Source organism: Motacilla alba, chromosome 28, assembly GCF_015832195.1.
Source record: "Motacilla alba alba isolate MOTALB_02 chromosome 28, Motacilla_alba_V1.0_pri, whole genome shotgun sequence".
NCBI lineage: Eukaryota > Metazoa > Chordata > Aves > Passeriformes > Motacillidae > Motacilla > Motacilla alba.
In genome coordinates, this window is record NC_052043.1 from 2,062,870 (window position 1) to 2,087,181 (window position 24,312).

At 51.5% G+C, this 24,312-nt stretch overlaps 1 protein-coding gene across 3 annotated transcripts in view; it reads left to right on the forward strand.

Annotated features, from left to right (window-relative positions):
- SBNO2 (strawberry notch homolog 2) overlaps window positions 1–24,312 on the forward strand; it is a 50,360-nt gene that overhangs the window by 12,631 nt on the left and 13,417 nt on the right. For 2 of the 3 annotated variants that reach the window (XM_038163846.1, XM_038163847.1), the window contains exons 4-16: window positions 131–254; window positions 11,738–11,902; window positions 16,690–16,782; window positions 17,339–17,435; window positions 17,622–17,782; window positions 18,194–18,327; window positions 18,895–18,985; window positions 20,046–20,189; window positions 20,682–20,799; window positions 21,196–21,301; window positions 22,045–22,198; window positions 22,550–22,726; window positions 23,671–23,768. In XM_038163846.1, the coding sequence (XP_038019774.1) occupies window positions 131–254; window positions 11,738–11,902; window positions 16,690–16,782; window positions 17,339–17,435; window positions 17,622–17,782; window positions 18,194–18,327; window positions 18,895–18,985; window positions 20,046–20,189; window positions 20,682–20,799; window positions 21,196–21,301; window positions 22,045–22,198; window positions 22,550–22,726; window positions 23,671–23,768 (1,662 nt within the window). Of the gene's footprint in view, window positions 1–130; window positions 255–7,556; window positions 7,981–11,737; window positions 11,903–16,689; window positions 16,783–17,338; window positions 17,436–17,621; window positions 17,783–18,193; window positions 18,328–18,894; window positions 18,986–20,045; window positions 20,190–20,681; window positions 20,800–21,195; window positions 21,302–22,044; window positions 22,199–22,549; window positions 22,727–23,670; window positions 23,769–24,312 lie in introns of those variants that run through there. The other variant, XM_038163848.1, reaches the window with a different exon arrangement.

The window sequence follows — 24,312 nt, forward strand, 5'->3', positions numbered from 1 at the left end:
AATATCCAATAATATCCCTCTCCTGTATGTGACATCCTGAAGTTTCAGCTTCACTGCTGGCAGAGGCTGAAGTGACCTGAGAAGTGCTGGGGACTGACAGGGAGTAACTGCTTTTCCCATTTCCTTACAGGCAATATTTTAGCCCCCCTCAGGATTTTTATATGGATTCCATCAGCAGACCACATTTCTTCGATACAAACTATGCAGCTGTGGACCCCACTGACTTCTTCCCAAAAAATGGGGATTTTCCTCAGGTAAGTGCAGAGTTCCTGATGTCTTTGGGGAGAAATGAGGCTTTGGAGTGCTGGGGATTGCTTTCCAGTGCTGCCTTACTTAGGGAAAATGAAGAGATGGGCGATAAATTTGTCCAGCCCCCAGAGAGGAATTGTGTGCAGTTGGGATCAGTCCTCTGACACCAGGAATTTGAAAGGTGTCCATGGTTTGGTAGGAGCTTCTCTGTGGTAAAACAGCTTCTATCTTTTCAAGGGGAGTTTGGCATAAACACTGGGGGGCTGCAGGAGGGTCCCAGAGTGTGAACTGAACACGCTTCAGACTCTTTGGTTGTTTCCCTCCCAAAATGCTCTTGGTGCTGCATGTTCTTCCTCACTGGTCACAAGTGGTGGATTCCTGAATAGGGAATATTTAGGGATTACATCAGCTCAGTGCCTAGCATTCCAAGAGTGGAGCCAGGTCAGTTTTTGCAGAACTGAAGTGTGGGAGGAATGAGCGGTGACCTCGAGTCGCTCGGCGTCTCTGGGGACCCAGACCTCCCTCACCTTGGGGATCTCTCTGGATGGGAAGGAGCTTTTTCCATGGAGGTTTTGGAACATTGCACTGGCTTTTGGCAGCATCTTATGGTAAGATTAGTCAGTAAAAACTGCAAGTAGTTGATATGACAGAGCTGACTTTGGAATAAAGAAGGGACAGGCTATATCTTATATCCTTTCTAGGAATCAATACAGACTTTGGTGTCTGCTGGTGTATGTGTTAATTCCCCCCTTGATGTGTTTTTGGTTTCTTGGTATGGCTAAAGAGTGGTTTTGTCCCTCCTTGGGGCTCTGATTTCTGCAGGTTTGAATGTGTAGGTGCTGGGGATTTGTGCTTTTTGGGGTGAGGTCCACTTTGCCACTGGTGAGGTCCCCCCATCCAGCTCCCCATGCTTCACGTCAGGGACCCCCCTGGGCAGCCACTGGGAGCTGCTGGGCAGGGTTTTCTGGCTGGATGAAACCAGATAAATAATTGAATCACAGCAGCATTGATCTCTGCCTCCTGCAGAATTAATTGTGGGAGGAACGAGGCAGAAAGGTGATCTCATCAACCTGTGAGACCATTTACCAGGCTGTGATGGGAAGGGGAGAGGGGTCCCTGCCATAGGTCTCACCTCCAGGTCTGGTGGGGTTTGGCTGATGGGTTCAACGGGAAAAAGGCTTAATTATTTCTTTAACTTATGTATTTTCTAGTATCTCAGTGGTCAGTCAGCTTCCTTCCCTGCTGCATCACAGAAATTGATCTCAGCCAACTTGGAGGAGCAGATTTTTGGAGGTTCTCTGTGAAAGGAGATGCTGGGTATTGGCTGGGGGAGAAAAGAGCAGGAAACTGTGAGACAAAGCAAGCATGAATGACCTCAAATGATTCCCAGAGCAAGAAATAATTCTTGTGCTGCTCTTATCCTTTGGGAGAGGAAGCCATGGACAGGAGTGAGTTGATTTTAGGCAAATGAGCTTTTGTTTGGACTCTTTCTTTCTGTAGTGAGACTGCACATATTGCAGTGTGCCTGCAGGTGTTCTGCCCCCAGTATTGACACAGCAAAGTGTCCTCTGAACCTAACACAGCCAAACCAGTTCCTTCACTGGGGTATTGGACCACCACGTAGTGCTGTGTGCTCCCACGAGGAGCAGAGCAGCTTCATGGTACTCTCCTGTCCTGTCCCATGGTTTGTCTGTGGGGCAATGCTCTGGTCCCTGGAGATTCCACAGGTGACAGGGTAGTGATGTGTCACCCTGGAACTGAGGAACAGTGGATCAGCCTTTGTTAGAGCTTTATGAGAGCTCTGTTTTCCAAGCTGAAGTTTCCTGCTGGAGTTGGTACCTCCGAGGGCTGGGGTGTGTCTGGAGCTCCCTGGAGCCAGGGGACAGCTCTTGGTTATTTCACCTGTGGTGCTGTCTCTGGAAGAGGAATTTCAGCTCCAGTCATCCTCTAACAGCTCATTCTGCAGGATGGAGCCCGGTCAGCGTTCTTGATCACTCAGCTTTGCACTGCCCAGCACCCTGCACGGCCTCTCCTGGTGCTCACTTGGAGCAGGATGCACTGAGCACTGGCATGGAAGCCCTGGATAAACCCCAGGGGTCTCTGAGCCATCAGGCATTGCTCATCCAGAGAAAAGCTGCAGATCTGCTCACAGGAGCCAGAGGTGGAGCCTGGCTCTGGTGGGGCAGCAGGTCTCAAACTGGAGACACTGGCATCAGTCTTGGAGCGATCTGGGAGATTCCTGAAGCTTTTCCAGCCCTTTCTTCAGCAGTGTTTTCCACTTTACTGATTTCTCATTGTCCCAGACAGCAAATTGTTAAATATTAACATTTGGCTTGGGAAGCTGAAACATGCCAGCCAGGAGGGGTGGGAGCAGCTGGGTGGTTCCATCTTTCCAGGTGGCTGTACAGGGAAGTACCTGTCTCTTCCAAGCTTTCTGCAGCCGTGGTAGGAGTGGCAAGGGCTGCTCCCACCGTGCCAGGCAGAGCAGTGGAGCCCAAGGGGCAGCATGAGGAGTCTGCTGCAGGTGCTGGTAAGAGGTTCCTGATCCAATCTGTGGTTCTTGGGCAGGCAAAATGGATCAGGTGCTTGTGTGAGGATTTGTGCTGCCTCCACACGTGGATAAGGCTGTTCTCCTGGCTTTGCTCCCGTAGCAGAATCCAGAATTTTGAGGAATAATGAAGAAGGATTTGAAAGGTCTAAAGAGCAAATGATTGAGGAATTTGTGTAGCAAACCCTTTCTACTGGTGGCAGTGATTGTCCGTGTGCCGTAGAGTTTGGAGAGTGGGAGTTGTGGTGCTTTTTCCTCTGGCATTGGCATTTCCTCTCATCATCCTTCCGTGTTTTGTTTTGGGAGTCCTGGTCCTGCAGAGTGCAAAGGGGGATACTGAGAGTGGGAATTGCCACATTTTCTAATGGCTCTGGGAGTTTCTCTGCAGCTGAGCCACTCACCTTGCTGAGCAGGGAAGGTGTTTCTCTGCACGGCCAGAAGAGCCTGATGTGAACTTGAACTTGTTTCCTCCACAATTGGGTTCTGGCTTGCTCCTGGGTGATTCATCCTTGCTGATCTGTTGGCATTTTTTTATATAAACAAGTGGCTTGAGTGGAGGTTCAGAAAATAGTTCTGGGAGGCCACGTTGGGTCTGACAGCATTTCTGGTCTTGGGAACTGTTGTCTGCAGCCAAAGTCTCATCCCGACCACATGGTGCCATCTCCTTGTGGAAAAGTCTACAGACTGCCCACGTGTCCTTACAAATCACAGTCCTGAGAGAAGCAGGGTTTGGTTTCTGTTGCTTCCCTCCCTTCCTGCTGGTTATTCCTGCAGTCCCAGGTGCTGCTGAGCTGGCGTCTGGCGCTCGTGGGCAGCAGTTCTGCAAAGGCCCTGTGGCTGTGGTGGTGCTGTCTGTGACACTGATGGTGAGAGCTGTTAATTGCCATGATAAAACATTGAATCAGGGAGGGTTTGACTTGTCCTCTGGCCTGTGTTGTCCCTGTGAGCTGTGTCTGTCCCCAGAGCCTTACAGAGTCAAAGTATCCTCCTCTAGAAGAGCATCCCTGCCATGTAATACCTGCTGCTCTTGGCCACCACAGATTTGTCTCTACTTCACTGCCCTGGTCAGTTTAGAATTAATTGAAACACAGACTCTGCCTAATTTCTCTGAACTCTTTGTTATCTCTGGTGGCCTTTGCTGGCAGTCTGTGTTCCCTTTGCCTAATTTTGTGCTACCTGTGGCTCTAGAACTGGACTTTGCTGAACACACAGAAACCTCCTCTGCTGACTTCATGTGCCCTGAGAAATAAACCTGGGAGGGGGAGCAGCTCCTGGGGAAGGTGGAGCTGGGGACATGGTGGGTGTGCAGGGGACTCTGCAGATCCTCCTTCTCCCCTCAGTGAAGCAGCTCTGGCTGTAAATGCTTTGGGAGGAACTCTGGTCCCCTTCTTAAAATGTGGGTTGTGCTTGTGCTGGAGGGAGGAGGTCAGGCCAGCTGGATTTATCCTGTGGGCAGGAGGAATTGCCTGCTCCCAGGCAGAGTCACCTTCAGTAATCGTGTAAAGATGCAGTTACAGCCTTGTTTGATCTGCTGTGCTGGCTGGGGGCTCCTGACCACACGTGTTAATCATAAACCAGCCCTCTCCTCAGCATCAGCCCCTTGCAATCTCCTGTTAATCTTCCTTGTTAAAGCAGGAGGAGAAATTAACCTGCTCTTAAAAAAAGTATTAATTTTTAGAAGTGCTGCAGAGCACAGAGCTGCGGTGATTTAGGAGAAATCAATGCAACAGTTATTAAATTATATGGAACACTTGGTTGTGGCTGAAACAAAGAGTTTCCTGGAATAAGAAACATCCTGGAACTTCTGTTGCTGTCCTGGAGTTATGTCTACAGGGAACACAGACATTAAAATCCATTTGCAGGCAGTTACCTGGCTCTTGGCCTTGGGAGAGCAAGTGGCTTTGCATGCTCATGTCTTTGTTTCTGCACTGCAGGTTTGGGGTTTGGGCTGATGCAATAACACTTTATAACCCCTCTGGGTGAGATACCTGACACATCCTGCAGGCCTGGGGAAAGGAAAGTGAAGGCTGTGGTTATAAAAACTCACTGTGCACTGACCAAAGGCTTGGGGCGCTCCAGCTGAGGCACCCTGAGCTGCTTCCCTGGAGGAGGGGAGGTGTAATTTGGGTTTTGAGGTATATTTTGTTGTCAGTGGATTGCAGGAGCCCCCTCAGATGCCTGTGGCCCTGGGGAAAGGGGTAAAAGAGCCTGGAGGGCTCAGATATTCCCCCCTCATTCTAGTCTTGATAGTTTTCATCTGTGTTGCTGCCTCCAAGCTGGGATGTCCACTCCTGGCAGGAGGGATGCAGATCTGCCTTCTGAGGGTCTTGGCAGGCACCATTCCCTGTCCCCTCCCTTGCCAAAGCCAACAAAAGTGGGAAAAGCCAGTCTGAAACGCTCAGTGCTTTTAAAACTGCTGCTAATAGAATCCAAGAGCAGACCGTGGGGACACGGTTGGAAATAGATGCTTTAATTCAAAGCAGAGTTGGTCTGAGTCAGGGGGTGCAGAGAGTTCCCCAGCACAGTGGCTCTCTGGGCTTGGCTGGAAGGGGATAACACAGACGTGAGAGCTGGAATAATCCTGCTTTCCTTGTCCCTGTCTGTCAGCACACGTGTTCTTGGGTGAATTGTGGGGAGACAGGTTGGGAACATTCCAGGTGGTGGTTCCACAGCGGTTTGTCTTCCCCTTGGTGATTACACTGCTGTGGTCTTGCAAAATCAATGCAGCAGCCCTGGGTGTCTGCGCCGTGTTCCCACTTCCTCCAGCAGCTCAGGTCTCTCATGTCTGCATTTTGCCCCACTGACAGCAAAGGAAGAGGAAATAATCCACCTGCTCTTCCAAAGGTTGCACAGATTGCGAGCCCTCGTTTGGCTCAGGCAGGACACAGTGGTTCAGTCAAGGTCACACAGCAAGTTGCTAATTAAGACATTTCAGAAATTAATTCGGCCTCTTCACTCCACACGTCATTAAAGCACCTGCCCCACGGGCCAGCAGAGCCTGCCCTTAAATACAGCAAATTCAGAGAAAAGCAGCCTTGAGAACCCTCAGCCTTTCTCCACCCCGAGCCTGCTGCCCACAGAAACCAAATTCTGTTGTCACTGTGGTCCCTGCAGGACATTCTGCTGGCTCTCAGGGAAGTGCTGCTTGCAGCCTCCACTGGGAGGTGAGATGGGTCCTGGGAACAGGGAGAGCTCCAGCTCCTCCTGGGAGCCCCATCCGTGACTGCAGACCCTGCCATAGCTGCATTTGTGCCAAGGAAAAGGTGTTTTTCTTTGCCATTTGCTTATTGAAAACATCTCCTGGACTAGGTGTGTTGAGGGTGGAATGTGGATCCTCACTGCTGATGTCTCAGTCCCTGTGGAGCCACGGTGCTGCAGAGGGTTCTGCCCTTGGGAACGAGTCCTGCTGCAGATTTTTGCCCTCTGGGTGGTTTTCCAGCCTCAGTACCTGGCAGGTTTTCCTTAGAGGGGCCCATCCTCCTTCCTCATCTGATGGCATAAAGCAGAATTCCCTCACTCAACTCTTTCCCTGGAGGGCTTTGTCTGCTCGCCTCTCTGGAGGGCCTGCTGGGACTTTGTGCCTTCTTTCACTCCAAAGCTCTGGTTTTTTGAGAAGTGCCTGATAAAATGGGATTTTCCAGCTGTTCCCAGCACAAGACCCCCGAGAGGAGTTGTCTCAGCAGTGACAGCCGCCGCGGCAGGCACCGAATGCTGGCTCAGTTGTGGAACAGAGATGAGCTGTGCTCCCTTGAAGCTGGGCTGTGTGTGCCTGGAAGGACTGGCAGCAGGGATGGAGACGCTCAGAGCAGTCAGGGCTCCTCTCCCTCCCCATTCCCAGCACGTGCACTGCTGGGTTTGCTGGGCAAACTGGAACTGACCCCACGGGCAGAGCCCAGCTCCGGGGCTGCCACCAGCCCTGCCAGGGAAGAGCAAACAGGAGCCTCTTGCACCCAAAGCAAACACGACAGTTCCCAGGGATTTTCCAGAGGGTGATTGATTGGATAATTTCTTTACTCTCCAGCAGTGTTGGAGGAGACCTTAATTAAGTTTGCATCCCTTTCAGATGTCCCTTTTTGTGCCTTTTTCTCTTCCCCACCAGAAATTTATTTCTGTTACCAAAACTGCTAAAGTTAAAAGGGACTGCCTTGGAAAGAGGAGGCAAAGATCTGTGGGAAATAACAGAGCTCCAGGGAGGAAAGGGAAGAGAGTGGGCCACTCCTTTGGATTTCTAAAGGCACCATTTGGGGTGGGGCAGACACCAAAGACAAAGAGAGCACATGGCTCTGGGGGGGACACCAACGTGGGAATACTCCTCATGAGCTTTGTCACTCCAACCACTTCACCTGAGCCCTGAAATCGGGGTGGGGGGCAGGAGGGCAGGACCCCAGCCCAGAGCAGGGGCTGCCAGGGGGACAAAGTGTGGCACAAAGAGAGCACGTGGCTCTGGGGGGGACACCAACGTGGGAATACTCCTCATGAGCTTTGTCACTTCAACCACTTCACCTGAGCCCTGAAATCGGGGTGGGGGGCAGGAGGGCAGGACCCCAGCCCAGAGCAGGGGCTGCCAGGGGGACAAAGTGTGGCACAAAGAGAGCACGTGGCTCTGGGGGGGACACCAACGTGGGAATACTCCTCATGAGCTTTGTCACTTCAACCACTTCACCTGAGCCCTGAAATCGGGGTGGGGGGCAGGAGGGCAGGACCCCAGCCCAGAGCAGGGGCTGCCAGGGGGACAAAGTGTGGCTTTGGGTGGCCGGGGAGAGGAGCAGAGGGAGCCTGGAGCCCTCTGGCTCTGCGGAGCCCGGCGCTGTTTACTGTGCTCTGTGGTTGGATTACACCACGTACAGTAATTCTCCTCGCACTGCCAGTAATTTCACTGACTTACCAAGCAGGCATCATTTCCTGAAAGTCAGCCCTGGACTTAGAGGAAGTAAGAGCCCTCTCGTCGTGACTAAACAGTCTATGCAAATCTCCGGGCTCAGGACAGCTCTGCAGGGCCCTGAGTCTCCATTTTCCCTGCTTCAATGTTGGCTTTTAAAGCCCCCGATGTGAATGGACCTTTCTGCACTTTCTGCTGAGCTCCCTCCCCCTGCTGCTGCCTCCTCCTGTGCCGACAGCCCCCCGAATGCTGCTCTAAAATGTCCCAAATGCAGTTCTGGCTGAAGTTCCCATCTCTCTACAAGGTAAAGCCTCGTTTTTTCCTGGGTCTTTCCTCCTCCTCCGTGGAATTCCTCGTGTGTTTGGTCGCCAGGGGAGTTGTGCAGTGGCTGCAGAGTTTTGGGGGTGACACCTCTCCGTATTGGGTACAGGGATAGGTTTTTTTATTTTGTCCCAAAGATGTGATTTGTGTTTTGCTGGAACCTGCACTGGTGGATGCTGTTCAGTCAGTCAGAGCTCGGTGGCTGAGTGTAGAATTTGGAGGGAAGGAGCTCTCTGAGGATTGATCCCTGTGTTTGTGTGGGTGTGATGGCTTTGAGGGGTTTTATTTCCAAAGTTGATGTGGGGTGCAGGAAGCAAGGGGAGCACCATCCAGCCAGAGCTAAACCCTCCACACTGTCAATTTATTGTCCCAAATTTAGACAGACCTTGGGGTTTGGCAGCTGGAAGATTTTATAGTGATCATCTGCAGCTGCTGCTTCGGTCACTCCTGAATAATAATTTGCTTCATCTGTGACTTTTGAGGTGCAAAATCTCTCTTGGCTGGCAGTGTGGCTGTAATTGTGGGTGTGTATTTGGGGGTATAGTTTGGGGTTTTGGGTTTTTAATAAAACCCCCTCTTCACTCGTGTGCTCTGCAGCGCAGTCATCCAGAGCTGCTCTGCAGACACTGTTTCCTCAGTGTCTGGATTGTGAGAAAAGAAACCATTTCTATTGATGGCTTGATGGAAAAAATATTTTTAGGATGCTTGTTCTGTCTGTATTTAGACTTCACCTGTTCTTTCATTATTTTTAACACTTTGTTTTGACTGAGGGAGCTGAGCAGGTCCCAGAGGCTTGGAGAAAGATCAAGTGTCTGGGCTGGGGTACCTTGATTTTTTCCTGATCTTTTCTAGGGAGATAATGTGTCATAATCTCAGTTTTGGGGTAATGACAGGAGTACCGTGTGCCACAGTAGCATCAGGTTGTCCTCTGCTCTGAGACCCACCTGCAGCTCTGCCTCCAGCTCTGGGTCTTTGGCCCAGGAGAGGCCTGGACCTGCTGGGACCATTCCAGAGGATGCCACAGAGATGCTGAACTCCAGGAATAAGATTTATGTAAAAAAAAAAAAGTTGCAGAAAAGTATCTGAAATAAAGATCCTGCCTGTCAGAACAACTTCCATCTGGTGCAGAGATTTGACTTCCACTGAAACAGAAGTGCTGTTACTGTAGAACCTCATGTTTCTAATGAGAAAAAAAACTTAAAATTTTGATTAATCCATCTGAAACAGGGACAAAATTACATGTTTCAAACCCCAGTGCCTGAACCAGCCCTGACCACGGGCTTTTGGTTGAGGTGATGGTCCTTCCTTTTCCCTCAGGTCACCAAGGCAGCTGCTTCTGTTTGCAGCAGATAAACCAGGCATGGTTTGTACTGGTTGTGGTTATCCGTGGTTACCCGTGGCCTTGTGTTAAACAATTACCCTGGCTTTGGTAAATTTACAGAGGTAGTGGTGGTGGAAGTCCTTGGGGTGGGGAAGCTGGCAGGTGATTAACTTTAGTGCTCTTTAGATAATGCAATTAGTTAAGACAAATGAGGGATTCTGGAAGTTTGTGACTAATGCCTGGCAGTGCTGGCAGGGGATGGGGTCACTGCATCACTTCCAGGAGGAGTATTGTCCTCCCTCTGCCTTGGAGGCTGTTTCCTCTCCCCAGTTCAGCCCAGTGGTGAGGCTGGAGTCTTCCCTGGGGATGGAAGGGTCTGGGTGACGTTTGCTGGAATGCCTTGGGTTGGGTCATGAGGCTTTCCCATATCCTGTTGCTATTCCAGCCCAGCCCTTGCCTATTGTTGGGAGCCCGAAGGCCTGTCTGTGCTGCCCCACAGCCTCCCCTGCCATGACATGGGTGTGCAGATGTTTCCTCCTTCCCCAGCCTCTGGCAGTGCCCTTTGCAGGTGAACAAACCCTGCTTGGAAGTGTCTCAGCAATGGGACTGGGTGGGATCTGGGACCAGCTGGATCCTGCACAGACCACTCACTCTGGCCATGGGCAGACCCACCCAAGTGTTCTTCTGCTTTCCGGAATGTGAAAGGGAGTCCAGGGATCCCTTAATTCCAAGGTGATAAATCTGGGTGCCTGTTCAGTCTCTGGATGCCTTGATTTCTGGGTAATCCTAAAATAGCCACAGAAATATCAGGAGCAGGAGCAGCCCAGGAAGCGCTGCCCTCGCTCCCTGAGTCTTTAGGTCCACCAGTTGGTAACTGAGGAATCCAAACTCCCCACATCACACCTGCCATTGCTGGAGTGCTTCCAGCACCTGCACTGATGGCTTCAGGACACACACTGGCCAAATGAGACATCCCTGGGAAGAAGGGGAAAGGAACGTGTCCCAGTGGTTTCAACACTACAAGCCCGTAACTTTCGGTAGCAATCAGGGGGGTCTGACCCAGCTCTTGGCCTGAAGCCCTTGGGAGCAGCACAGCCAGGCTCAGCTGCTCGTGGGTTTGTGTCAGGCAGGGCTAAGTGACTTTTAAGAGTCTTTGGCTGCCTTTCTGCCTGTAGTGGGAAATCAGCCCTTTACTGGAAGCGAGCAGTGATTCCTCCTGTACCAGCCTCTGGCTCCGCTGGCAGCAGCCTCTTGGGTTACCCTGGTGCTCTGGGCTGTGCTGACACAGCTGTGAGGAACCACCCAGGGTTGGCAGCATCTCTAGGGCCACCAAGACAGACCTGTTGGTCCGTTTGCCCTTCCCTCACGGACAGAGGCTCATCTCCTGCCAGACCTGACCGCTGGAGTTTGGTGCTGGAGGTACATTGCTCTTAATTAACAGCATAGTTTTTCTGCTTTGACAAAGTTTGAAGATGCTCTTTGGTGTGGGAGGAGGGCTGAGGTGATGGGATGGAGCTGGGGAAGGGGCAGGGTCTGTGCCACGGTGAAGAATGCAGAGCAGGAAGGGCTTTTTGGCTCTTGGTTCTTGCCACCTGAAAGAGGGAAACCAGGCATGGGCTTGATGTTAAGGAGGGGATTGATGGCTCTTTCTGAGGCAAAGTCTGTGTGACTCAAACCAGCAGCATCACTGGGCTGGCACCAAATAAAACAGTTGCAAACCATCCAGCCCAGTCACTAGAAAAAGAGCAGGGGCAGAGCGTGGTCCCTGCTGCTGAAGCATGTTCCTTGTCCAGGCTGGGACTGGCCTGTGGGAAGAGGATTGGTGGATCTGCCTGGGTTTACCTAGACTCAAATCCAGGTGACACCAGCCCTCCTTCCCCTGCTCCTGGCAGCCTGGTGTGTGTAGAACCTGCCAGGAGGAGAGGGATGTTTCCCACAGGCTCCAGGGAATGCTGCATGGGAAATTGCAGTTTAACAGCCACGCTGTGATCAGGTATAGCTGGGTCTCTGGGGGCCCCTGCACGTGAATGAAATCCTCAAGTCCTTTGGGGTCAAGGTGAAGCCTTTGCACCCCTCAGCAGCCTTTTTTAATCAAGCACAAAGTGGAGCTGAGCGATGCCTCCTTTGGATGCTCCTCTCTCTCCCAGTCCATGGTGCAGGGATGTTTTACAGCCCAGGTCAACCTTGACCGTGTAACCACACTCCTGGCCGGGGCTTTTCCTGCTTTTTCAAGGAACAGATTTTCAAACAGCACCACAGAGCATGTCCTTGGTTCCAGGTTAATTTCTGCGATCTGTGGAGCGCAAAGCAACGGAGACGCTCATTGAGCAGAAAGAAATTAGAGCTTGCTGGCTGAGTCAGGAAGGAGCTCTCTGGTCTCATCCTGCCTTGTCCAACCATGGCTGTGCCTCTCTTCCAGGATTCTTCATACCTCGATGAGCTCTCCAAAAACAACTCCCTCTTCTCGTCCCCCGCGGATTCCCTCTCGGACATCGTGGATGCCAAGGACCTCCTGCCCGCCGACAGCCTGAACCACGTGCCAACAATATGGGATGTGAGCACACCACAGCAGAACCAGATCGAGGTAGGGGCTTGTCTTGGTTTCTAAAGATCTGTCTGCTAAGTGCTAGGAAAATTAATCCAGAAACACCAGAGGTTTATGTCCAAAAAGGAGACAGAGGAGTCCCTTGACTTTATTCGAATAAACGGAGAGGCCATGGGGCATCCCCCTGGGATCTCTCACATTTTTGGAGGGTACAGTCTCCTTTTTATCCCCATTTCCCTTCTCTCTTTCCCCATTGGCTGAGGTACTTGAGAGGTACAGACCTCCCAGAACACCTGATACCAAAGATTCCCCTCTAATGTATAACCCTCCTTTTTAATTTTTAATTCTTATGGAATTTAAGGAGTTTTCTTCCCTGTTGTTTCTTTCATCTTTCAATGCCTAATTTCATTTATCAGCAAACCTAAAGTTTATTTGCAAAAGCAAATACCTTTTCCATTCATCAATCAGTGGGATCCTTCCCATTGTTTCTTTTATCTCCCAGTGCTAGTTTTATCTACCAGCAAACCCACAGCTTGTTTGTAAAGACAAATCTGCTATTCCTCTCATAAGGAAGGCAGGAGCCTCCCCTGAAATGGAAAATATAAACCCCCTCCCTCTGAATTGCTATAAATTTTAAATTAAGGGGCACTCAGGCAAAAATGTGGGAGCAGGAATAACAGTTATTTATTAGGGAAGAAAAGAAAAAGATAAAATAAACAATTCAGTAAACTAAAACAACACTGTCAGAGTCAGAACAGAACCAGCCTGTTGGTCAGAGTGCTGGTAGCAGTCCATTGGAATTGGGGCTGCAGCCCTCCTGCAGTGTCAGGGGTGGTTCTGCTGGAGCAGGGATCCTGGAGAAAGGTGAAGTCTTCCTCTGAAGATCCAGTGGAAGAGGCAGCTGCTGTTCCTCTGGGAAATCCAGAGGGCAGAAGCTGTGCTGCTGTTCCAGAATCTCAGATTATATCCAGGTAGGAATGCTTGGCTCCTCCCTCTGGGCTCACATCTCCCAGTGGGATGCTGCAGTTCTTATCAGCCATGCATTCAATGGCCTCTTATCAGCAGATGTCTCCCCAGAGGGAGGAGTGGCTGTGGAAGAGGTAAGGAAAGCTGCCCACTGAACAGAAGCCACCTGCCATCCAGATGGCAAATAGAAAACAGCTTGCTTGGCAATCCAGGACAGGGCTGCTCCTTTCCCATCCTCCCAACAGACAGGAGGTACCTCGGGCTTCATCCCTTGGGGGTTTTACCAAGGAATTAAGAAACCAACCCAGTTCCTTCGGGTGAAGTTTGAGGTGTGGTGATGTTCTTTTGCTGTTACCAGCTTCACTGGTGGAGGGAAGGGGTGAAGTGGTGTTAAATCTCCTGGAAGCAGGAGGGAGTCCCCTCTCAGAGGGATTCATGCACTCCTGCAGAGTGCAGTGCAAGGCAGTAGCTCTTTCTGCTGGCAGCTGTGGCAGGTAGGTGCATCCTGTGGAGGATCTGTCCCTAAAACATCGAGCAGGTCCAGGGTGCTCGGGAGTGCTGAAGGGATGGACTCCAGGAAAACCACCCTGACATGGATCATCAGCTTCCCCCCAGAGCAGCACCTTTTGTTTGTTCACCAGGGCAAATGGTTCAGTAACAATGACTAAATTACTGTCTCAACTTAAGACTCACCATTTGTGTTTACTTTGTGAGCAAGTCCCTGCAAGCTTTTACATCCCACAGTTTTCTGGGGTGCAGGAGCTCCTTGCAGTCCTTCAGCATCACCTGATTTAGGGCATTTTCACCAGCCTTCTGCTCTCTGCTCTGCCTCAGCTGGGGGACTGACATGGGCACCACAGGCACCAGCTGGCTCTGGAGGTTGCTGGAGCCACATCATCCACATCCACTGGATCTGGGGCTCAGCTCTTGCAGTGCCTGTCCATCTGTGCCTCACATTTCCACTGTAGGTCACTCTCTTAGGAAGAATGAGAGGAAAACACCCAAAGTGGCTACCCCAGGAGGCACCTGGGGTAGTCACTGCTACATTTTGAGGCTCTGCTGTGCTCAGTTTCTCTGGCTGTGCTTCCCTGAGCGGTCTGCAAGCCTTGGACCAGTTGGAACTTGCAGTTTGAGGCAGCAGGAAGAGAGCTGAGCTATTGGAATGCAAGAAGTGGCTGCAGACATCCCAGGCTTGCAAATTGGATGGTTAAAAATGCTGGAGAGCAAATGCATCCCCCAGGACAGAGGAGCCATGTGCCACATTGCTCCTGTTCTCATATTATTGTTGGGTTTTTGTGTAAAAGCCTAAATCCCTGCAGAAATGGTTCTGTGGTGGGCTCTTTCCAATCATGTGACATTCAATGCCTAGAAAATCCTGGAGTTCTGTGTCTGTGGAGTGGACAACAAAAACTTACTGGGAAATGCTGTTCTAAATCCAGCACAAGAAGAAAACAAGGGAGAAATAAACGTTGTGGGAATGTGAGACTGACTCGTGTGACCACAGCAGGATCTCCAGCAGAGTCCTTATCCCTGTGCTGTTCCTTGTCCCTGTCCCATGCTGTTCCTCATGCCCTGCCCTCTACCCTTGTGTCCTGCTGAGCTCTTGGGCTCAGATAAGGCAAATTAACTCCTTGGAATTCCATTTATAAACGACTTCCTTCGGAAAGGAATCTCCAGCTAATTTTGAATGTTGTCTTATCTGTGTTTGCTGAGGCAGTTGGGGCAGAGTTGCTGCTTTTTTGGCCTGTTTTTTAGCTGAGTAACATTTCCTGAAGTGGTGTCAGTGGGGTGCCTCATGGACAGGAGATTTTGGTTTCATTTTTGTGTGGAAGTGGCACCATGCACGGGGGCACTGGGTGAAAGTACTGCCAGTTTGATTCACCGCTGGCCTCTGCACATTGGTGTGGGATATCAACAGCTTTGATAATCTTTCCCTCCCCACATCACCACACCATTGCAGTTTTCCAAAGAATTGCAGGAATTTTGGCTTTTGAGCAGCCAGAGCAGTCACTAAGCTACAGTGATGGAACATCCATCTCGTGACATCCTGATTCCTGTGATCCAGAACATCACTCACCTGTGGCTGTGCAGCCCCTTCTGACCCACAGTCCACTGCTGGGCTGTCAGGAGTGGAGTTGTTCTAGAACTTTTGTCTCAGAGACCCAGACAGAGCAGGAGCATCAGTCTCTGACAGTTCTGATACGTGAGACATCCCAGGAGCCAAGCTGGATGCATCTTGGGGGAGACCCATCTGTGGGTGCCAGGTACAGGAACAGCCCTCTTTAAAAATAAACATTCCTAGCTCGCTGAGAATCCCTGGATCGAGGGGATTTGGGATCAAAGTGGAAAGGGCTGCACACAGGAGTGCCTCAGTGTGCCAGTGGGGAGAGCTGTTATCCCAAGGAAAGGAGCTGTATCCAATATGTTGGCTCTGTTTATCACTCAGGAATGGGCAGAGAGGGAAGAGCTGCTACCCTGTGAAATATTTGCAGGAGCAGCAGACAAAACAGCTTTGATTGTAATGGAGTTGTGAAATAACCTTTTAAAAATAGTCCCTGTCATACATTGTGTTTTCTGTCATCCATCTCACACATTCCCAGTGTTCTTTTAAGGCTGGGAAGCACAGCCCAGCTTTGGAAGCCTGTGACTGGAATTTGAGAGCTGCTGATGCAGTTTTTTTGTTGCTCACTCACAGTATGTTCAAGATGTGAGCAGCCTTCTCCCAGCTCAGAACCCAGGGAAGGGATTTACACACAGAGAGGCTGGCTTGGCAGCCACGTGGGACTGATTCCCTTCCCTGGGAAGTCACTGCAAGGTGGGACAAAGTGGAGAATAGTGCAGAGAAGAAAAAAGTGGAGTAAGAGCGAGGCCGTGGTTGTGCAATTGTTGGTCTTTCTCCTACTTCCAGCCCTGTGCTCTCATGGATCTGTGTTTCTCTTCTCTGGATGTCCCTAGCACAGAGGGAGGAGAAAATCAAACCAGGAGGTGAGGCAGGGTAGGGAAAGGCAGGAATTGTACAGGGGAATGATCCATCTCCCACTGCAGCTCCTGCTCCCACCTGCTTTGGCCCTCCCAGCACATTCTCACCTGTGTGGGTGGTTTTCAAATGCCCTGAACAGCCAAGGTTCCTGTTGCTTCCTCTGCAATTCCTGAGGTGGAATGCTGAGTGCCAAAGCTGGGTCAGGATAGCAAAGGTTTGTACTTTGGGGATTTTTGTGATGCAAACTCAGCCTTGCATTCGCTTCCTGCTGCTGGGGCTTTGAGAACACGTCCTGCCCTTCCAGCAGCTCCTGGCCTTTCTCCTGTCTGAGACCAAACTGAGCTTGGATTTGTAGGTGGAGATGTTTCACCTGCTCTCCAGATTTGCTGGCACTGAAAACACTTGTTCTGTCCAGCTTCCTTCTGGTAATTCTGACTCAGGCTTCCAGGAATGGAGGGTGGGTTTTTTTTCTTTCTTCTTCTTTTTATTTTGCTTAAATTTTATTTAAAAATAGGAATGTTTATGCCTAAGAACTTCCCATGTTTCCCTGCTGCTGGTGGAGCCTGGGTCTGTCATTGAGCCTGGCGCTCTGCACAGGCTGTAAACTTGGAGTGGTGCTGCTCCTGGAGTTGCTGATTGCTTTAGATGCCACGAGCTGCTGGCCTGACCTTGCTCTCTGCCGGGAAATTCCAGGGTGAATTTGTTTGTGTGGGAGCTCATAAAGGATCTCCTCAGCCCAGAGTATCTTAGGAGCTCTCTCTCCTCGTGGAGTGTCTTGGGAGTTCTCTCCTTGCAAGCTGCATGGTCCAGGGATCACAGAGGATCTTTGTTGGTGCATGTCCATGTTTGCCCTTCCTCACCTGCCCGCTCTGTGTTGCAGCTGTTCTCACCCAGCACGCCGTTCCCTGGCCTCAACAGCTCCAGTGACCACGTTCCTGCTGTCCCCAGCACCCCACTCCTCATCAGCTACCAGGTGAGAGCCACGCTGGCCTCAGTGGGACGCTCCTGGTGACATCCCAGTGCTGGGGGGAGCAGTTCTGACCTTTTTCCCTTCAGAGGGAGTGAGACAAGCGGCTCAGACAGGCACAAGTCCCTGCCCTTTCCCAGAAGCATGTTACATTTCCCAGAGGGGAACCTTGCTGTGTCAAGGGACGCTTTGGGCTCTGAGGACTTTGCTCTCTGCTGTGGGCACAGTGCTGGGTGTAAAGCTGGGCCAGGTGCCCGCTCAGGGCAGGGTTCACATGACCCCACAGCCCGTGCCAAAAGTGGTGCCAACATCTTTCCCCAGTTTGGTGAGAAGCAGGCATGGGGCAGCTTTTACAGCCCCTGGGGTGGGCTCCCACTGACGGCTGTCCTTAGTCTGGGAATGAGATGGGCTGTCCTTAGTCTGGGAATGAGATGGGTTGGGATTTTTAGGGGGGTTGTAGCTTTGGGGATGGTTTCAGTGGCAGTTTGAGGCTGGGCACAGCACAACACATGTCTGTAGCTCAGCGGGAGCATTAACATTGGGTCAATGCTGTTTACTTCAGTCTCAGGCTCCTGCAGAGGAGGAAGATGAAGGCGAGGAGGAAGAAACGGAAGAGTTGGGGCAGACAGAGACGTATGCAGAGTATATCCCTTCAAAGTGTGAGTGTTGCCTCGGGAAGTTCTGCTCACTCCATTGTGGACCAACGTAATTTAATTGTGTGTTTGCTGTGGCACCTCCCAGGCTTGTGGTTTTCTAGGGAGAACTCTACAGTGCCCTAGGCTCTGCCTGGGTGATGAGCTCTGGGAGTAAAGACCTCGACTGACCTGTGTTGTGTTGTCATTCAGCCAAGATTGGGAAGCACCATCCTGACCTGGTGGTTGAGACGAGCACCCTGTCCAGTGTCCCCCCGCCTGACATTACCTACAGCCTTTCCCTGCCCTCCTCCGTGGCTGACAAGGGCTCCCTGTCTGCACTACAGCTGGAAGCCATCATCTATGCCTGCCAGGTACCTCCTGCACCTCAAGTGTCTCACACCTGAAGGAAAATGCCTCTTGAGGGACAGGTGTTCACGTGTGTTTTAAAATGACTGTAATTTGGGCGATGAAACTCCTTTGGCATTTTAAATGCCTTTTGAAGGATTATTTGAAGCTGGGGGCTTCTGTGTGGTCTGTTTCCCAAAGAGGCAAGAACCCTGGACTTTCCTTGCAGAGGGTTTTACATCTGGGGGGCCTTTTCCATGAAGTGCCACTTGTGAGCTTGATCACGACTCCTGACCTTTCCTGCTGTTGTTTGGCTGAGCAGTGCCCGTGCATCTGTGGGATGTGTGAAAGGGTTAAGTGGTGCTCACATCAGAGCTCTTAGCAAAGGCAAATCTTTAATTTTAATTTAATTTTCACTTCTGTTCTTGATTTTGCAGCAACATGAAGTTTTATTGCCCAGTGGGCAGCGAGCTGGGTTTCTGATCGGGGACGGTGCTGGAGTCGGGAAGGGCAGGACGGTTGCAGGCATCATCTTTGAAAATTATCTTAAAGGGAGGAAAAAAGCTCTGTGGTAAGTTGTTGGGGTTTTTTTTCCCCTCTTTTCCCGTAAGACCTTGGAGTTAGTTTGGATCTGGAAGTCAGGAATTCTTTAGTGCTGATGTTGGCTTTAGAGTTGAGTCATGCTGTGGCCTTGGGTAAGTCGTTTCCACCTCTTAGTGCCTGACTGCTGCCTGTGAAATGGGAATATTGCCCCTGCAGCAGGCAAGGGGAATGAGTCACTGTGAAATAGCAGGTTTTGTGCTCCTTGGGGTGAGATGTCAAGCTTGGCCCTGCTCTCCCTGGAGTCGTGGAGGGTTGTTCCTGAGTGCAGAGCCAGGAATAAGGGGCTTTGCTGCTGATCACAGCCTGTGCCGAGGGGCAGATGGGCTGTCAGATCTCACCCTGGGGGCTGTGGGCAGTGGCAGATGTGAAAACTCTGCACAGCTCCTCCTGCTTTAATCAGAGCTGTTAATCACCGTGTGCCCTGACTCCGTGGGGACATACCCAGCCCTGACTCCCCGGGGACATACCCAGCCCCAGCTGCTGGGGGAGATAAGCAGCCCCAGGAGGAGATAACCACCCCACATCTCCTTCACAGGTTCAGCGTCTCCAATGATCTCAAGTACGATGCTGAGAGGGACCTGAAGGACATCGAGGCCTCCCACATTCCTGTGCATGCTCTGAACAAGGTAGGAGAGGAGCTGCACTGCTGCTCTGGGAATCAGCTCCCAGGAGCAGTTGGAGGCTCTGGCTGAGCACGTGGAGCAGGGCCAGGCTCAGGCAGCAGCAGAGCCTCTGTTCCCTCCTCCCAGCCAGCTCTTCCCACTCGGGGCTCCAGTTATTTTTATTGTGGAGCTGCACAGGGAGCACAGAGCTGTTCCCTGCAGGGAGTGGGAAGTGTCTGCAGGCAAGTGCAAGTACAGCAGAACTGCAACCTTCATCATTCCTAAGAAATCCTGTGGAGAGAACAGCTCTGTGAGATGTGCTCTGCTCTCCTGGGCCAGCCTTTCCCAGTGCTGGTTCGTGGAATCACTTCTCAAAGCTGCAGGGAGAACAGAGATCCTGGACTGGTGTCTGTTGTGGCTGTGGTTGAGTGTCTGTCCAGTGTCTTTCAGTTCACTTAAATCCTCTCCTCTGGTTTTAATGGTATTGAGCAACCAGCTCTTACAAAGTCCATAGAAGCCACAGGTGTTTGACACCTCTGAACGTGCTCCACTAAGAGATTGAAAGGGATTTTGTGTTCAGCCCCAAAAGACTTCAAATGGAACTTTCTTCAGCTTGGGACCAAGCCTTTCCCCCTTGTACATGTGGGACCCAGGGCAGTGATACAGGCAACAGTCTCACCTGGTCAAAGAGAAAATGATTTTCCAGAAGGAATTAAAACAGACAGGAAGGGTCAAAGCAATGAAAGACTCTAAACTGTTGCTTAAAAAAAGGAAGCACTTTATTTTGGCCAGAAAATCTATGTCCTCGCACGGTCCCCACAGTTCACTGCAGGCTTCCAGATGTGCTGACACATTGGCTGGGACACTTCTGCAGGCATTTGCAGTCCCTGTCATCACAATATTTCAGTGCCAAACACAAATGCTGAGGACATCAGCTACCAACAGCATTTTGCCTGTTCTGAGCTCAGACAGGGATTTGCTCTCAGAGCGGGAATGTGCGGGCATGGAATGTGGGCAGGGATGGGTGTGACACGCCGGGGACAGCAATCACAGTTTGTGTGTGCTCCTGCTCTTCTTCCTGCAGATTAAATACGGTGACACAGCTACCTCAGAAGGAGTCCTCTTTGCCACCTACTCGGCTCTGATTGGTGAAAGCCAGGCCGGGGGACAGCACAGGACACGCTTGAAACAGATTTTGGAGTGGTGCAGAGAAAACTTTGAGGGAGTTGTATCCTTAAAAAAAAAAACAAGAGACAAAAACTGGAGAGAGAGAGGAGCTGCTGCCTTTAATTGTGCTTCAGCAGGGAACAAAGCCTGGGGCCATGTGAAGTCAGGGGAGCAGCTGTGGGAGCAGCCCAGTGCCTTCAGGAGACAGGAATCCCCCACACTCACATCTCCTCCTCCTCCTGCTCCTCCTCCAGGATGCAGTAAAGAGGAGGAGGGGAAGAAGCAGCTGGGATTAACCTTTTCAGCATTCCTCTCCCTCCGTATTACAAGACACACCTTGGAGGTGAAGGGGGAGGGAGGGGTGGATGACTTTGGATCTGAAGAGCACAGGGCTGGGCAAACCCAGCAGATTCCATGTGTGGGCCATGAGTCAGTCCTGTTGATCTGGGACAGGTTGTTCAGTTGCTTGGAGGAGACAAGGCTCTATTTTCTGTCTGCTCCCATCCTCTGGATGAAAATAGATCCTTTTTCCTTAACTGACACTCCCCTCCAGATTGTGTTTGATGAATGCCACAAAGCCAAAAACGCCAGCTCCACCAAAATGGGCAAAGCAGTGCTGGACCTGCAGAACAAGCTGCCTCGAGCAAGGGTTGTCTATGCCAGTGCCACAGGTGAGCTGCTCTGCCCACAGTGTGGGTGTGAGAGTGGCAGAGGTCCCCTCTGACCTGAAGGGACACCCTGAGGTGTGAGTGTGTGTGAGATCCTGTAAGGAGAAGCCAGTGGTGCTGCAGGGCTAGAGAGGAGCTCAGCATGCTGAGATCTCAGATCACTGATGTTACTTGCGACTTTTTGGTGGGTCAGATTAATTTCTCTCCAGTTTAACTTGTTCCTGGCCAGCTGTTCCAGCTGCTTTGTGCTGTTTACCCACGGAATGTAGGGAGGGCAATGTTCAGAAAGGTCTCCAGAGGCACAATGGCAAATGACAACCTCTTCAGAAGTCTCTTCACTTGAGTCACAACTATTCCCAAGTGCTTTGGGTTTGCTGACGTTGACTTCTGTCCCAACAGGTGCCTCAGAGCCAAAAAACATGATTTACATGAGCCGCCTGGGGATCTGGGGGGAGGGAACCCCATTCCGAGCCTTCGATGAGTTCCTGCACGCGATTGAGAAGAGGTGAGTGCTGCCCAGCCCCGTGCACACAGGGGCCTTGTGTGGCACGGGCTGCAGTGCCCAGGGATGGGGTGGGCAGCATGAGCTGGGCTGGGGCTGCTTCTGGAGAGGAACCTGCCCTGGGCTGCCCCGGAGCAGAGGGAAGGTCCCACAGCTGGGCTCAGAGCTGGGGTTGACAACTGGGGTTCAGAGCTGAGGTTCAAAACTGGGGTTCCAAACCTGGGGTTCAGAGCTGAGGTTCAAAACTGGGGTTCCACAGCTGGGGCTGAGAGCTGAGGTTCCAAACCTGGGGTTCCAAAGCTGGGGTTCAGAGCTGGGTTTCAAAACTGGGGTTCCACAGTTGGAATTCACAACTGGGGTTCTGACGCTGTTGAGTCAGGGATGGAATGAAAGACTCCAGTCTTCAGAAGGTGATTCAGGCCATTTAATAAAGGCAGGGGGTCTTTTATAATGTGACTCACTAAGGTGGGACTTGATTGGTCTCAAAGTAAAAACCTCTCACACTATTGGTGAGCTATGAATAGCACACTCTGGAGAATCCTATCTATAAACAATGGTTACAGAAAGAGAGATAATAATTGTTTGAATTCCTTTCTCTAAGTTTCCCAGGCTCGGCCTGGGAGAAATTCTCTCTGTTCTTTCTTCGACTGAACTGAGAATATGCACTGGGTTCCAAAGCTGGACCCACAGCTGGGGTTCAGAGCTGGGGCTCCGAGGTGGGTCCCACAACTGTTGTCCTCTCCCAGGGGAGTCGGCGCGATGGAGATCGTGGCCATGGACATGAAGGTCAGTGGGATGTACATTGCTCGGCAGCTCAGCTTCACTGGGGTGACCTTCAGGATTGAGGAGATCCCTCTGGACGAGCAGTACAAGGCTGTCTACGACAAGGCAGCCAAGCTGGTGAGCTGGGCCCCTTGGAGTGGGAGGCTGGGGTCTGACCATGCTTTGGGCACAGGATGTGGGAGGGTGTGAGGCCCCTAAATGTGGCCATGACCTCAAATGTAGGAAGGAAAAGAGGTGCACAATGCTCAGCTGATGTAATAAAAGACTTTTTTGCTTCTATTTGGAAGTTCCACATTTGCAAACCAGAGCTGCATCGTGCTGATGGAGAGAATGCCCAGTGTTCCTTCAGCCCAATGCACAGTGATTCTAAATCAGATTATCAACCTTCAGACTGTTCTGATCACCTCCCGCGTGGCAGGAATGACAGTGGGAATTACATTAACTCATTCTTCTTGGTGTTACCTGCAGTGGGCAGAGGCCTTGATGGTGTTCCAGCAGGCAGCTGACTGCATCGGGCTGGAGTCTCGGAAGTCGCTGTGGGGTCAGTTCTGGTCGGCTCACCAGCGCTTCTTCAAGTACCTCTGCATCGCTGCCAAGGTGCGGCGCCTCGTGGAGCTGGCCCAGGAGGAGCTGGCCAGGGACAAGGTATGGGAGCAGCGCCCACCAGCCTCACCTGGGCTTTTGTGTAGCCTGCAACCAAAGGGAGTTAATTATTGCTCGGCTTGGCAGCCAGTCCAAACCTCTTTAAGGCTGAATTTCTCTCCAGAGTGAAGGGCACTGGCTGGGTTTCTGAGAATATTCCCAGTGAATGATGCAGGGGAGTTGAGATGGTCTCATCTCCTGAGGTGTTGCTTGCTGTTTGTGTGGGCAGGCCGGGCTGGGAAGGGATTCTGGGTGAAGATGGTCTCGTCTGCTGAGGTGTTGCCTGATGTTTGTGCGGGCAAGCCGGGCTGAGAAGGGACTCTGGGTGAAGATGGTCTCATCTCCTGAGGTGTTGCCTGCTGTTTGTGTGGGCAGGCCGGGTTGGGAAGGGATTCTGGGTGAAGATGGTCTCGTCTCCTGAGGTGTTGCCTGCTGTTTGTGTGGGCAGGCTGGGCTGGGAAGGGACTCTGGGTGATGTTCAAGGCCGAGTTGGATAGGGCTTGGAGCAACCTGGTCTAGTGATGTTGTCCCTGTCCCTGGCAGAGGGTTGGAATGAGATGAACTTGAAGGTCCTTCCTACCCAAACCAATCTGTAATTCTACAGTTCTAGAAGAGGTACCAAACCCTTCACCTCAAGTATGCTCTGTCCTTTCTTCTGTCTGGATGCACTTTAGAGATTTTAGGCAGAAACTTCCTAGCACAGTCAGTGAGGTTGTGAGCTCAGAGTCCCCCTGTGTGGGGTCAGCACAGGGGGGTGTTGATGCTGAAAGATTTTAGAGATGGTTCTTCCTCGGGAGCCTTGCTATGGGCCCAGCATGGACCTACCTGGAGCAGGGACCAAGGGGAGATTCCTGGGCCTGGGAAATGCCTTGAGCCTGTGGCAGTGCAGCTGCCCTGGCACCTCACTGTGCCACCCCTTGTGTCCCCCATCACTTGTGTCCCCACAGTGCATTGTCATTGGCCTGCAGTCCACGGGGGAGGCTCGCACCAGGGAGGTCTTGGACGAGAACGATGGGCACCTCAACTGCTTTGTGTCTGCTGCAGAGTGAGTTAAAAATCCCTGCTTTCCTTTGTGGGGTGTGTGGGAGGCCAAGGGGGTGGGAGGAAAGCTCTGCCCTGGGGCACAGAGCACTGGCAGGTCTTCAAATGCAGTTTGATGTCACCTCCCCCTGTACACAGAGGGGACACTCAGGTGGGTCTTTGAGGCACTGTATCCTCAGTGGGACTGTGTGAGCTACATCCTGGATTTTGAAGTCTCCCATGGACTTACAGGAAGAGCCTGATCCTACTCTCTACACACATTAAAGAATTGTGAGAAAGAGAGCCAGAATTGTAGCTCAGAGGTCATGTGTGTGGATCTGGCTCTGAAAAATGAGGCTGTTGACACAGAAGAAATGAGAATTCACTGTGATGGCAGTCTCTGGGATGATGCTGTGAGGTGGTGCCAGTGGAGCAGGGGGTGGGAGGAGTGGTCTGAGGAGTTTAGATCCACCAGTGTTGGCTTTTAGCTCGTGTACAAAGCAGGAGCAGTGTCCTGGCTGTGTGGCCATTGTTCCCAGCTAACAGGAGAGCTGCCTATGCCAGGAGTG